General features: G+C 55.9%; 1 protein-coding gene across 6 annotated transcripts in view; it reads right to left on the bottom strand.

Moving 5' to 3' along the window:
* Window positions 1-27: 27 nt before the first annotated feature.
* The window catches only part of GDPD5 (glycerophosphodiester phosphodiesterase domain containing 5), a 91498-nt gene continuing 78226 nt past the window's right edge, over window positions 28-13299 (bottom strand). For 5 of the 6 annotated variants that reach the window (XM_027562871.1, XM_027562870.1, XM_027562872.1 and 2 more), the window contains 8 exons: window positions 12521-12671; window positions 11758-11976; window positions 10653-10810; window positions 10272-10419; window positions 8960-9042; window positions 8422-8436; window positions 6085-6197; window positions 28-1661 (listed from right to left, as the gene is read on the bottom strand). In XM_027562871.1, coding sequence (XP_027418672.1) covers window positions 1513-1661; window positions 6085-6197; window positions 8422-8436; window positions 8960-9042; window positions 10272-10419; window positions 10653-10810; window positions 11758-11976; window positions 12521-12671 — 1036 coding nt within the window. In that variant the 3' untranslated portion in view covers window positions 28-1512. The remainder of the gene's footprint in view (window positions 1662-6084; window positions 6198-8421; window positions 8437-8959; window positions 9043-10271; window positions 10420-10652; window positions 10811-11757; window positions 11977-12520; window positions 12672-13299) is intronic. The other variant, XM_027562875.1, reaches the window with a different exon arrangement.

The following is a 13299-nucleotide window of genomic DNA, read 5'->3' as shown; positions in this document are numbered from 1 at the left end:
CATTTGGAGAAGAGACACGCCCCTTGGTTCCCACGAAGCACCATGTTTATTTAATGCTGGAACTGGGGTTCAGCCTCCCCGTTCCCCCTTAGGACACACCCAGACCATGCAGACTCTTAGGACAAATATGGGAGTTACAGACATCTTCCCAGGGAGGGCAGAGGGCAGGGGTCCGAGGACTGAAACACAAGGACGTCTGTGGTCCCAGGGGCTGTACTTTGGCTTTCAGCCCAGGCGCCTCCCCGTGCCAGGAATGGGAGTGGGCCTCTTCAGTCAAAGCCAAGCCTCTGCTGTCGGGGAGAGGCGTCTCCTAAGGGCCTGTTCCTCCATAGGCCAGGAGCTCAGAAACCCTTCATGTGACTGCTAGTCCCACTGCCCAGTCCTATAGTGGGCCCAGGAGCCCGCCCCACCTGCCTTACTGTTCCCAGCTGGTTACGGAAGGTCCACAGCCAGGGTGGGGTTCTAGCTCTGCTGTACTAAGCTGTGTGGCCAGGGACGGTCACCTTACCTCTCCAAGACTGTCTCCCCCACCACAGGATGGGGCACTGCCCCCCCCCCCCCCCGCCCCGAACCCAGGCCTCTTAAGGAAGCCCTAGTGCCATGTGAGGCGGGGAAGGGGCCCACCACTCTGCCACTCTCCCATTCACTTCCGAGAATGGTTCTTCCTCAGTCATGGGACCTGAATCCCAAACCCTGCAGGCTCTGTCCCCACCCTCCCACTGATAATTCAGAGATGAGACGTGTCAAGATGGCAGCTTTAATCATCCTGGCCAAGGCCCCTCAGGCTCCCTCCACTGCAGGCCTCCTTGGTCATAAACCCACCATCAACCATGCCTGAACACTTTTCCCAGGTGGCCCCTGCTCTTGGCCACTGACGTGGGAACCTGAGGTCATGTCAGTCTGTGGATCTCTCCTGGGTGTGGATCCAGCAGCCCTGAGCCTGCTCTTGCCATCTCCAGCAGCTCCTGGGGGACATGGCCAGCATCAGCGGGAGGCTGGTTGGGGAAGACACGTGTTCCCGCCACTGGAGCAGGCATTCCTCCTGGGCCGAGCTTCTTTGTGCTTTGAGACTGATGGAAGAGCGGAGGTGCTGGGGCAGAGGCCCAGCCCAGCCCCTTGAGGCAGGAGAATCACCGAGAAGGCGGTTTCCTCACAGCACAGACAGGAGAACAGACACACGTGGGCACACGCAGGCTCCACATCCTCTGCTGCTGCAGGGGGCATGGCACAGCCCAGTGACCCTCCAAAGCTTCCAGGTAAGGATGCAAAGGAAGGCCTCAAGGAGTGGACCAGGCCCTGGGCCCTGGGCCCCAAACTTCCCGGAAAGAGGAGCCCCAGGCCTGCAGGGGCATCTGAGAGGCTAGAGGGGAGCCCCTCCAAGAGAGGCCATGGCTGACAAGGGACCGGAGCCAACGAGGAGCCTGTGGACTTAGCGCCCCGAGCATGCTTCTGCCAGCTCTGTGGGCTTCTCTGGTCTCCACACGAGGTACAGCTGGACAGACGGGTCTTCAGCTAACGCCCACTCCGGTCTGTGAGGGTCTTGGCACGGCTGCCGCTCCCTCGCGGGGCCACCGGGGTGGTGGCGCTGTTGGCATACGAGTCATAACTGTTGTCCGAACACACAGAGAGCTCATCGGAGACCTCCATGCCATCGCTGATCTCTGTTGGGCCACAGGGAGGGAAGATGTGAGTGCAGGGAGGAGAGGGGGCAAATAAGGAGGGCTGGCAGATGCGGTGGGGAGGCGTGGCCTGCAGCAACTCCTGAGCAGGCACTTGGAGGCTGATGCAACCTCAGGTTTCAGGTGTGGTATTGGTGTGTGAGTCTGGCATTCAAGGCCCTTCTCAGTCTCTGCAAACACTCTGGATGCACCTCAGTCTCCTCTCCCCTGGAACTCCACTCTCAAGCCACAGAACTATCTGCACCCTCCTGAGCGTGGCACCCGTGTGTTTACTCTCCTTGGGGCTTTGCACATATTGGCCTATCTCCTGGGCACAACCTCCCAACATCACCTCCTTTTCTTAAAATCTGGCTGAATTCTTCTCATTTCTGTTGCTGCCCCCAGGCTGGGAGGGGCCTCCTCCCCTGCCCCTGCTGCTCCCCCTGCTCCATCACCTGCACTGTCGCCATCTCTGGCCCCCTTCAGCTGGAGCACTTCAAGGACACGGATGAGGTCTGGGCATCAGTGCTCCCAGTGCCTGGTGCATTGCTGGACACACAGCAGAGCCTCAGAAAAGGTCTGCTGAGGGGAGCGAAGCCTGCCCAAGGGGACTCTGGGTGCCTGGGTGGGGCTGACGGTCCCTAGAGAGAACTTCTCAACCAGGAATGGGCAGAGGGTAATACCTGTGGTTGATTCCTCAGGGCCAGCACCCAGAAGGTGCTAAGTGAATGGCCTTTGGCACTGCAGGAGAGGTGAGGGGTGGGGTGCAGAATTTGACAGGCCTAAGTGCTGGCCTCCTGCCTTCTGTTCATTCTGCCTACCCCTTCTGGCTTCTCTGAGTCAAGTACAGCCTGAGGAGCCTGAGGATCCCAGATGCCCTGTTCTGGCTCCTCCTTCCAGGAGCTCCTCAGTGTTGCCGAGAGCTGCGGGACACTAGGGTAGGCCCTCCAACCCATCTCTGGTGCTCAGGAAAGGCTCCCAGGAGGAGGATTTTTGAGTGAGGGTAGGAGGAATAACAGAAATGGTAGAGACCTAACAGAAGCAGAAGATATTAAGAAGAGGTGGCAAGAATACACAGAAGAACTGTACAAAAAAGAGCTTCACGACCCAGATACTCATGATGGTGTGATCACTCACCTAGAGCCAGACATCCTGGAATGTGAAGTCAAGTGGGCCTTAGAAAGCATCCCTATGAACAAAGCTAGTGGAGGTGATGGAATTCCAGCTGAGCTATTTCAAACCCTGAAAGGTGGTGTTGTGAAAGTGCTGCACTCAATATGCCAGCAAATTTGGAAAACTCAGCAGTGGCCACAGGACTGGAAAAGGTCAGTTTTCATTCCAATCCCAAAGAAAGACAATGCCAAAGAATGCTCAAACTACCGCATAATTGCATTCATCTCACACGCTAGTAAAGTAATGTTCAAAATTCTGCAAGCCAGGCTTTAGCAGTACGTGAACCGTGAACTTCCAGATGTTCAAGCTGGTTTTAGAAAAGGCAGAGGAACCAGAGATGAAATTGCCAACATCCGCTGGATCATGGAAAAAGGAAGAGAGTTCCAGAAAAACATCTATTTCTGCTTTATTGACTATGCCAAAGCCTTTGACTGTGTGGATCACAATAAACTGTGGAAAATTCTGAAAGAGATGGGAATACCAGATCACCTGACCTGCCTCTTGAGAAACCTATATGAAGGTCAGGAAGCAACAGTTAGAACTGGACATGGAACAACAGACTGGTTCCAAATAGGAAAAGGAGTACATCAAGGCTGTATATTGTCACTCTGCTTATTTAACTTCTATGCAGAATATTATCATGAGAAACGCTGGGCTGGAAGAATCACAAGCTGGAATAAAGATTGCCGGGAGAAATATCAATAACCTCAGATATGCAGATGACACCACCCTTATGGCAGAAAGTGAAGAGGAACTCAAAAGCCTCTTGATGAAGGTGAAAGAGGAGCATGAAAAAGTTGGCTTAAAGCTCAACATTCAGAAAACTAAGATCATGGCCTCCGGTCCCATCACTTCATGGGAAATAGATGGGGAAACAGTGGAAACAGTGTCAGACTATTTTTTTGGGCTCCAAAATCACTGCAGATGGTGATTGCAGCCATGAAATTAAAAGACGCTTACTCCTTGGAAGGAAAGTTATGACCAACCTAGATAGCATATTAAAAAGCTCAGACATTACTTTGCCAACAAAGGTCCGTCTAGTCAAGGCTATGGTTTTTTCAGTGGTCATGTATGGATGTGAGAGTAGGACTGTGAAGAAGGCTGAGCACCGAAGAATTGATGCTTTTGAACTGTGGTGTTGGAGAAGACTCTTGAGAGTCCCTTGGACTGCAAGGAGATCCAACCAGTCCATTCTGAAGGAGATCGGCCCTGGGATTTCTTTGGAAGGAATAATGCTAAAGCTGAAACTCCAGTACTTTGGCCACCTCATGCGAAGAGTTGACTCATTGGAAAAGACTCTGATGCTGGGAGGGATTGGGGGCAGGAGGAGAAGGGGACGACAGAGGATGAGATGGCTGGATGGCATCACCGACTCAATGGACATGAGTTTGGGTGAACTCTGGGAGTTGGTGATGGACAGGGAGGCCTGGCGTGCTGCGATTCATGGGGTCGCAAAGAGTCAGACGTGACTGAGCGACTGAACTGAACTGAGGAGGAATCAAGTACCCCAAAGGCAAGAATCTGTATATCCTAAGCACCTTGAGCAGTGCCTGCCATGCCTTGAAAGAAGGATAAATAAAGGAGTGACTGAATGAATGGATGTTCACCCAGTTGTTGGAGCCACCCCCCACCCCCCGACCCCTGCCCATCTAAAACCACAACCACCCGCTCTGGGTGCAGGTTCATTCAAGCAGCATTTACCAAGCACCCCTCTGAGCCAGGCATGGCACTAACCCTCACAAGTACTCTGTGAGGGGAATCTAGCCCATTTTACAGATGAGATGTCTGATGCTGAGGTAGGTTAGGTAACATATTCTTGTTCACACAGCTAGGGGCATAAGCTGGGGTTTGAATCCAGGGCCATCTGGCTTGTAATTACCTCTCCCTCACCCATTTCCATGCCCATGATTTCCATCTGAATTATTGCTTTCCTTGCCTTCAGCTTCCCGTTCTAACTCACCACCCTCCACACTTGTTAGGGATTGAATTGTGGGGACTTCCCTGGCAGTCCAGTGGTTAGGTCTCCACGCTTCCACTGCAGGGAGGCATGGGTTCAATCCCTGGTCAGGGAACTAAGATCCCATAAGCTGTGTGGTGTGCCTCCCCCTCCTCAAAAAAAAGAGGTTGAATTGCGTTCCCCTCAAATTCCTATATTCCTACACTCCGCATGTGACCCTCTTTGGAAATAAGGTCACAGCAGATGTAATTAGTTAAGGTGAGGTCGTTAGAGCAGACTGGTGTCCTTGCAAAGAAGAGAGCTTCAAACACAGAGATGCATCCGCGAGGCAAGGGGAGAAGCCAGGACCAGATCTTTCCCTCACAGCCCTGTTGACACCTTGATCATGGACTGACTTAGCATTCTGAACTGTGAGACAATACATCTCTGTTTTTAAGCCACCCAGTGCGTGAGACTTTGCTACAGCCCTACTGTAACTAAGGCAAACCTATCTGTGACCCTCCTCTGCTTCCAAAACAAAGCCCAAGCTCCTGACCACACACTCAGGCCCAAGTGCCTCCCCAGCGCCGCCTTGGGGTGAATCAGCCAGAGGCCCTCCCTTCAAGCCGTGCGGAATGACCTGGAGTTCTTGGTGCCCAGCAAGTAGGCCTTCCTCGCTGCCTCTGAACACATGCTGTTCCTGCCTGGAGTACCCTTCCTTCCTTCTGCTTGCCCAGCCCTCACCTCAAACCCATCACCCAGGCCCCTCCTATCATTCCTCTCCATTTCAACGACATCACTCCGCACAAAGTGGGCCTGAAACCTTCCTCACTGCCCCAGGGAGTGCTGAACCCCTCTCCTCCTTGCATCCCCGTCTGTTATATCTAATTTCTCCATGGATTTGTTTGTACAGCTGCTTCCTCCTTCAGTCTGGGAATGTCAACAGGCAGCAAGCAGGGGGGGAAATCAACATTTGTGGGGTTCCTGTATGAACCAGGCATATGGCAGGATGGACTTTCAAAGCAGACTCCTCCCCCAACCCCAGCATGTCACCCTAGCCCACCACCCCTGGGGCTGACACTGAGCCACAGAACCTGGAGCTGATGGCTGCAGGTGGAGCAGGGTGTGTGTGTGTGTAGGTGTATCTGTGCTTCCGTGTCACGGTGACATGAAACCAGGTGGGTATACATATGTCTGTGCCATGTGCCTATCTGTACATGCTGCATGTGACATATATGTACACACACCCGTGTGGACTTGCGGGGTGCAGAGAACAGAGCCCAGAGCCTGTCTCAACCTGTCTGCGGAGTTGCACACCTGAGAAGATGAGCTTCTCCTTCATGATGCTGACATCCCGGCTGGTCCGGTGCACTGCGGCACTCAGCATGATCTGCTCGGGGTTGTAGCTCCGGATGCCACCCAGGCGCCACCTGCAGAGACGGCCCCGTGGGCATCAGGTCCTTCCCCACCCTTCCTTGGAGCAGGATCATGCCCACTTCCACAGACTCTCTGGAACTGGCCCGAGAGACCAGCAGGAATCTTGTCTGACTGTGTAGATGGGGAATCTGAAGCCCAGAGAAGGGCAGAGCTGGGTCCTGATCAGAGTCCACTGACTCTCAGCCACGGCTCTCCAGCCCTCTTACTTCCAGAATGCTACATCCACTCCCCTTGCCCAGGAGGATGCTTAGGGCTTGGTTAGTTATGTCTCAGGTGCCCCCAATTATGCACCTGGCTCTCTTTGGATAGGACACATTTAGGGGCGCAGGCTTAACAGGCATGACTGATGACCTGCCGTGGGGTACAAACCAATCCTGGGGAGTCCCAGCTAATGTCGCCTATAGCCCCATCATCAGGACCAGGCTGAGTGAAGCCAGTGAGGAACCCCAGAGAGGAAGTGAAGGAAAGGAAGGAGGAGAGGGGAGACATCGGGGATCTTGTCTTCACGGGGGGATCAAGGCAAGGGTGCTGGAGTGACTTGGGGTGGGGCCTGCTGCTGCTCCATTCTTACAGCCCTGGAAGAGTGGGGTGCATATCCCCTAACAGGAAGGGGCAGGCTGGAGTGTTATCCCTCTAACGGCTGGGACAAGGTGGGGGCAAAATTAATTGAATGGGTTGAGGTGGGGCTGCATGGGGTGTGCAGGGACCAGGTGGAGCCAGGAGAACTCAGTTTCTTTGGTCCAGCCCAGAGCACAGTTTTGGTTGTTACAGTTCCTCTGAATTAGCCCCAAATCCCTGGCCTCTGAACAGAGATTTTTCCTGAAATCTAAGAGAGAAGGACTCACTGGACCCCCACCCCCACTCAGGGAAGTGGGGATCAGCTTGGAAACAAAACCCAACTCCCCTGGGGCCCTAAGCCCTGCTGGAGTGGGTGGACAGAGCCCAGACTCCACGAGAAATCAATTGTTTCCAGATGGGATCAGCGCAGCCGAAATGGACAGACAGATGGACAGGTAGACGGGTGGATGAAGAGAGCAGACAGACACGGGGAAAGCAGGAGGCAGAGGGGCAGGCAGCCTGAGCTCTGGCTGGGCTGGCCGCCCTACACGTGCTTGAGAACAGCAGCAGGGTCTCATTTATCACTGAGTGCCTGGCACCAACCCCCATGCCTGCTGTGTGGTGGGTGCTATAAGAACTATTGAGTGAATGAAAGGAAAAATGAGGTCCACAGGGAAATGATCTCCCCCAGGGTCCTCTCCTCCATCAGGCCTAGCCTGACCCCCAGGAAGACAATCATGTCGCCCTGACGGTATTGCGAGTGGCCCAGCATGCCCACGGAGAACCCTGGGGCTCCGGGCGGAAGACCCGACTCCTTGCCACAGGCCCAGCACAGCACCAGCCAGCACGGGTGGACATCTGCTGACGGAGAGGATGGTGGAAATCCCAGGTAAACGGCCCTTCTCTGGGCTCAGTCCCACAGTCAGGGAGCCCAGGGCTCCTCCTCCTAGAAGCTGGTCAGTGAAGGTGCCTGACCTAGGAGGCACCTGACCAAGGGGGACCTCTCATCTTGAAAATCAACATTAAACCCAGGAGGGAAGTGTCAGGCCCGGGTCTCTGCAGCGAGGTACATCTAGGACAGGAAGCTCAACCACTGGGGTCTCCTCCCAGGGGACAGCAGGGAAGACGGTGCATATAGGGGAGAGGGGTAGGGTCAGAGTCAGAGACAGAAAGTGAAAGAGGTAAGAGAGAAAGATAAACAGAGCAAGCGATGGAAAAGGCAAACTGGGAGACGGGAGGGCAACAGGTGGGCAGGGAGAGACAGAACTTGGTAGGCTGTGCTCCGGGCGTTGGAAAGGCCTCGCCCAAAGTGCCAGGCTGTGGCGGGAGGCGCGGGGGGGGTTTTGCCCAGGCAGAACTCCCTCCACAGAGGGAGACACTTTGGTGCTGAGAGAGGCCAGGTCAGCAACCTGCAAGGAAATGTCTGTGGGAGGAAGAGAGAGCAGGGGGACACACACGAAAATGGGGAGAGAGAGGGAGGGCTGCAGGGCAGTGGAGGGGAGGGAGGAAAGGGAGGAGGCTTCAGGCAGGGCCGGGCCTGGGAGGGGGACCTGGGCCTAGGGCTCTGCGAGAGCCAGGCTTTCAGACGGAAGTGGAGAAGGGGATGGTGAGGAAGAGGGAGAAAGAGGAACAGGAGGAGGAGGACCACACCAGAATTACCTGATCAAGTGATAGCTGTGAGATGCCAAGAGTGCAGCAGAGAGAGGGGAGAGGGGAGAGAGGAGGGACATGCGCCGGATCAGAGCGATATGGGCAGAGAGAGAACGTCAGTCAAGAGTAAAACCCCCCCGGGACCAGCCCACTCCCACTGCGACCACCACCCCAGCTGTCGTCCTGAAGGGTGGAGGGGAGCTGGCACGGGAGCTGTGGGAACCCAGGCCCTGGGTGACACGGGGGGAGTGGGGAGACCAGCCCAGAGAGGAGCTGAAACTCACCAAAGAGTTTACACAGCAAATCTCCCCACCCAGCCTGGCTCTGGGCTCCCTGCTAGGTGCTCATTCCAGAAGCCACTGGGCTTTGGCTGAGGGGGAAGGGCTGGGGGCCACTGGGAGGCCTCCTTCTCCCCTGAACAGGGCGGTCTGGTCAGGATGTCTCCCGGCCAAGGGCTCAGGAGGATGGGACCCCACCCTCTGGCTGGGGTGGGGACTGGCCTGTCTTGGGCAGGGAAGACCACGGAAGGCGGTCGGGGCCTACTCACTTCTGGAGTACGAAGATGCCAACGATGAGGGTGAAGGAGATCAGGTCGGCGGTGACCCACAGGAGACAGTACTCGTCCGGGGGCTGTGGACAGACGGCCCGTGGCCAGCTTCCAGTTATGCTTGGTCCAGACCAGGGCTCCAGACCAAGGGCCCATGGACAAGAGGACCACGTGTCACCCTCAGAAGGGGCAGAGGAGGACCTGGAGGGGCTTGGGATCTGGAGATTATGTTTTGTAGCCCTGGGGTTTGGGGTGTGTGTGTGTGGGTATGTAGGATAAAGAGAGCCATGCAGTAGTCAGAGTAGAGGTGGTGGTGTGTGCTAAACCTAGAGGATTTATGTGCTTAAGGGAGCTTAACTCGAGAGTCAAAATACGAAAGACAAACAGATAAGTGAGAGGGTGTGACGTGATGAGCAGGTGCACAGGTGAGTGTGGATGGATGTGGCATCATGTGGATGGGAGGGTATGTGTCATTGTAGGCTGTGGAGTGTGGGAGCTTCCCCTCCAGGGGGCCAGAGAGGTGCCTAGGAAGGCAAAGCCTGCAGAGCAGCCAGGCCCCACACCCCCATGATCTCAGGTGAACTGTGGAGGAGGGGCCGGGACGGGCCAGATGCACTTCCTGCTGTTGGTCAGCTCCTGTGGCCTGAAAATTAGTGTACTCGTAGCTGCTGCTGCCACCATCAGTTATTCCATCTCATTCCGAGCTGAGCCTTTGGAGATTTTCAAGGACAATGGGCGGGTGGATAAAGATAACCACCCAAAACCTAGATGATTCACTGACACTGGCAATGTCTTAGCCATAATGAGACCCTCCATCTGCCTTTCATGACTTCAGGGAAGTGGCAGTGGGAGCAGTGGATGGAGACCACGGGCTCCCCAAGACCCCTGGTGACAGAGCTGAGACTAGTACTCAGGCCAGTCTTCAGATGCTCGACCAATTGAAATCTGGTTTCATTGGCTACACTCTCTGAGCAGATTTCAATGTTTCCTATTCTTGCCCTCATGTTGCCCTCTTTTCTCAATTACTTTCCTTCCTTTAAAACAAAATGTAATAATCCTCAAAACCAAAAGAAAACTCAAGTAGTTGTTTATTTCTCTAGGGCTCTTGGTGTTTTTCCCATTTGGCTCAGGTCCAGGTTCCTCCCACCTCCCAGTATCTCCTGACCTTAGATCAGAAGAATCTTCCTCATGTCCCCCAAAGAGTTCCCTCCACCCCTGACACCTCACCAGAGAGAGCCCCAGGTGTGGAGCCAGCTCCCCCCTCCTAGGAGTCACAGGCAGCTCTCGGACCCCCAATAATCCTCCAACTCACCATGATCCAGAGTGGGGAAGGCACCTGGGACAAGGTGTGGGAGTTGTCGGAGGTGACGGACGGGACCCCTGCGCACCACAGCAGGGAGAAGAGCCATGGAGCATTGACCGTGTAGAGGTTCACACTCAGGTTCCAGGACGCATAGTCCCTGTGGGGTAGCAACAGAGGCCGGTCAGCCCTCGGGCCCACGCGGGAAGCCTGTAGAGCTTGGTCCTTCACACCCTCATACCATGTTCACAACTGGTGGAAGGAACCTCTGGTCCCAGAGGGCCAAGCTCACACACAAGCCCAGGTCTGCCTGATGCTCTCCACCTCTGATCTCCGAGCCCGGAGCCCGCGTGTCCAGCCCTCTGGGCGAGCCTGGCTGGGCAGGGGAGGCACCTGAGCTCCTGGCGGGACACCTGGGTGTAGCGCAGGTTCAGCCGCTGGATGTGGCCTCTCCTCAGGCTGGCGGCCGCCTCCTTGGAGCCTGACATCTGCTGGAAGCCAGGAGCCACCTTTCTCACCAAGGGCCTCTGCCTGTTGGGCAGCCACAGAACCTGCAGGCAGGAGAGAGGCAGCCTCTGATTTCTCTTCTATAAATGGGGAAGGGTGTCTATCCCTCCGGGAGCACCTGGAGGGGTTAAAAGAGGCGGGACCTGGCACACAGTGAAAGCCTACAGGTAATAAGGTGGTCCTCTGGACCATCTCCAGAGGATGTGGTCCCAGCCAAGGCTAGGAACTGCTCCAGCGACACCTCAGGGAGTTTTCCGTCCAGACCCTAGTCAGGACGAGATCGATAACCCCCAAACGTCCTCTACTCTGCACATGGACCCCAGCGTCCACTGTGCCGCCATAGTTGGTATCAGATTCTTTTGATCCCCAAGTATTACACCCCGAGGATGTGGGCAGCAGTTCACGGGAGTACTGTGTTCCCAAGAACCTGGCCCTGCTCCTACCCTTTGTATATTTTAAAGGACCTCTTTGTTTCCTTCTTGTCCCCACGGTGACCCTGTCAGGGAGGTGTGGGGCATGCTACCTTCATTTTACTAATGTAGAAACTTGAGGTCTGGAGAGGAGTTTATAGCTGAAACTAAACTCCAGGCAGGTCTGGTCTCCCTGCGGCCAGAACAGGGCTTCGCGGAGCTCCCAGGGGGCGGAGGGGCTCCCTAGGGAGGGGCTCCCTAGGGGAGGGGCTCCCTAGGGGAGGGGCTCCCTAGGGGAGGGGCTCCCTAGGGGAGGGGCTCCCTAGGGGAGGGGCTCCCTAGGGGAGGGGCTCCCTAGGGGAGGGGCTCCCTAGGGGAGGGGCTCCCTAGGGGAGGGGCTCCCTAGGGGAGGGGCTCCCTAGGGGAGGGGCTCCCTAGGGGAGGGGCTCCCTAGGGGAGGGGCTCCCTAGGGGAGGGGCTCCCTAGGGGAGGGGCTCCCTAGGGGAGGGGCTCCCTAGGGGAGGGGCTCCCTAGGGGAGGGGCTCCCTAGGGGAGGGGCTAGGTGTACTTCAGGGCCTCACCTGGTGCTGGGGGAAGCCTGAGCTCAGAAGGGCCTCCAGCGTGATGTTGAGGAAGCTACTGCGGTAGGGGTGCTCCCGCGGCGGGTCACGGAGGTTGAGCAGCAGCGTGGCATTGCCCTTGGCCAGCTCCAAGAGCTCCACTAGTCTGCAGATGGACTGGTTTTGGGCCTCCCTGTGGTCGGAGGGTGACAGGGAGCTGGCTGTCCAGAACGGGTCCGTCTATCAGAGATAGGGACACACATGGTGGCCTCACCAGTCCTATGGGGCCTCCACATGCCTTCCTGGCGATGGAACTTGGAGACACCTGAGCTGCCAGTGTCTGCTGGTGTGTGCAAGTCAGGCAAACTGAAGGCTGTGGCCCCGTGGGGACTCTAGATTAACCCAACCTTAACCTCTCTATCCCAGTCTGCTTACCAAAAGAATGATTTGCTTAGAACATTTCCCACACCCCAGTACGTTTCTCCTTTAGTAGCATTTCAGATCAGAGAACCGACTTTGTTTAGAGTTTTACAGTGTTAACAGTTTGAACTATTACTATCATCATCAACTTTTTCTGGTAGGGGAGGCAGAACCAGAACAAGCAGTGACAGCCACGATATCTGGGCTGCAGTGGCATGCGCCAAGGAAGCCGCCAACCAGCCTGGCTGTGAGTCAAGGAAGCTGGGCGTGTGAAGGTCGCCTGGGCGGCGGGCGGCCCCCGGTCCTCTCTGTGGACTCCCGCCCATGCTTTCCACGCCTAGGACTGGGACAGGTGCTGCCAGACCTTCAGGAACCACTGGCCGGCGTTGAGCCTCTGCAGGATGGTCCAGTTGAGCATGGAGGCGGGCCTGCGGGCGAGCTCCGGGAACTCCTCCTCCACGTTGGTGGTGCGCCGCAGGGTGGCGTCGTGCATGAGGAAGGGCACCCCATCCAGGCTGCGGGAGGGTGGGGCCACGGGGTCACTGCCACTGCCGGGTCCCTCACCTGCTCGTCCCACTCTCTCCTGCCCACCCACTTACACCAGCCTACCAAGGGGCTCAGGAAGGCTCTGCCCTTGTTTGGCCTCAGGTTTTCCGACTGCACAGGGAAGTCAGTGGATTGATAGCCGAATCCCTCTGGCTCTGAGGGTCAGACAGGGGTGGGGACGGCTGAGGATGGAGGGCTGGGCCTATTAGCAACCTTGGAAGGCAGATGCTATCTCATTTGATAATGGGGAGACTGAGGCTGGAGACAGAAGTATCTTAACTCAAGGCCTACCAGCCAGTAAGTGGTGGAACCTGGCTTAGAACCCAGTCCACGTGATGCCATATGAGAAGAGGGAAAATGCAGGCTCCTTTGACAAATTCCATCCCACTATCATCCTGGTCTCCCCCACTGCTGGCCATAAGCCCCATAAGGTGCCTGAGTGTGAAACAGTAAAAGGCACCCGTGCTCCCCTTCCTCAAGACATTTTTCTACCATCTGCTAGGAAGAGTTGATAAACACACAATTCTATAATGTCTACAATAGGAGTGATGTCTTCATACTGTGGTACCCTAATTCAATACCCTGCCCCCTCCCCTT

The sequence above is a fragment of the Bos indicus x Bos taurus genome, chromosome 15, assembly GCF_003369695.1.
Source record: "Bos indicus x Bos taurus breed Angus x Brahman F1 hybrid chromosome 15, Bos_hybrid_MaternalHap_v2.0, whole genome shotgun sequence".
NCBI lineage: Eukaryota > Metazoa > Chordata > Mammalia > Artiodactyla > Bovidae > Bos > Bos indicus x Bos taurus.
The sequence above is the reverse complement of the archived record's forward strand: the minus strand, read 5'-3'. Positions and strand labels throughout refer to the sequence as shown.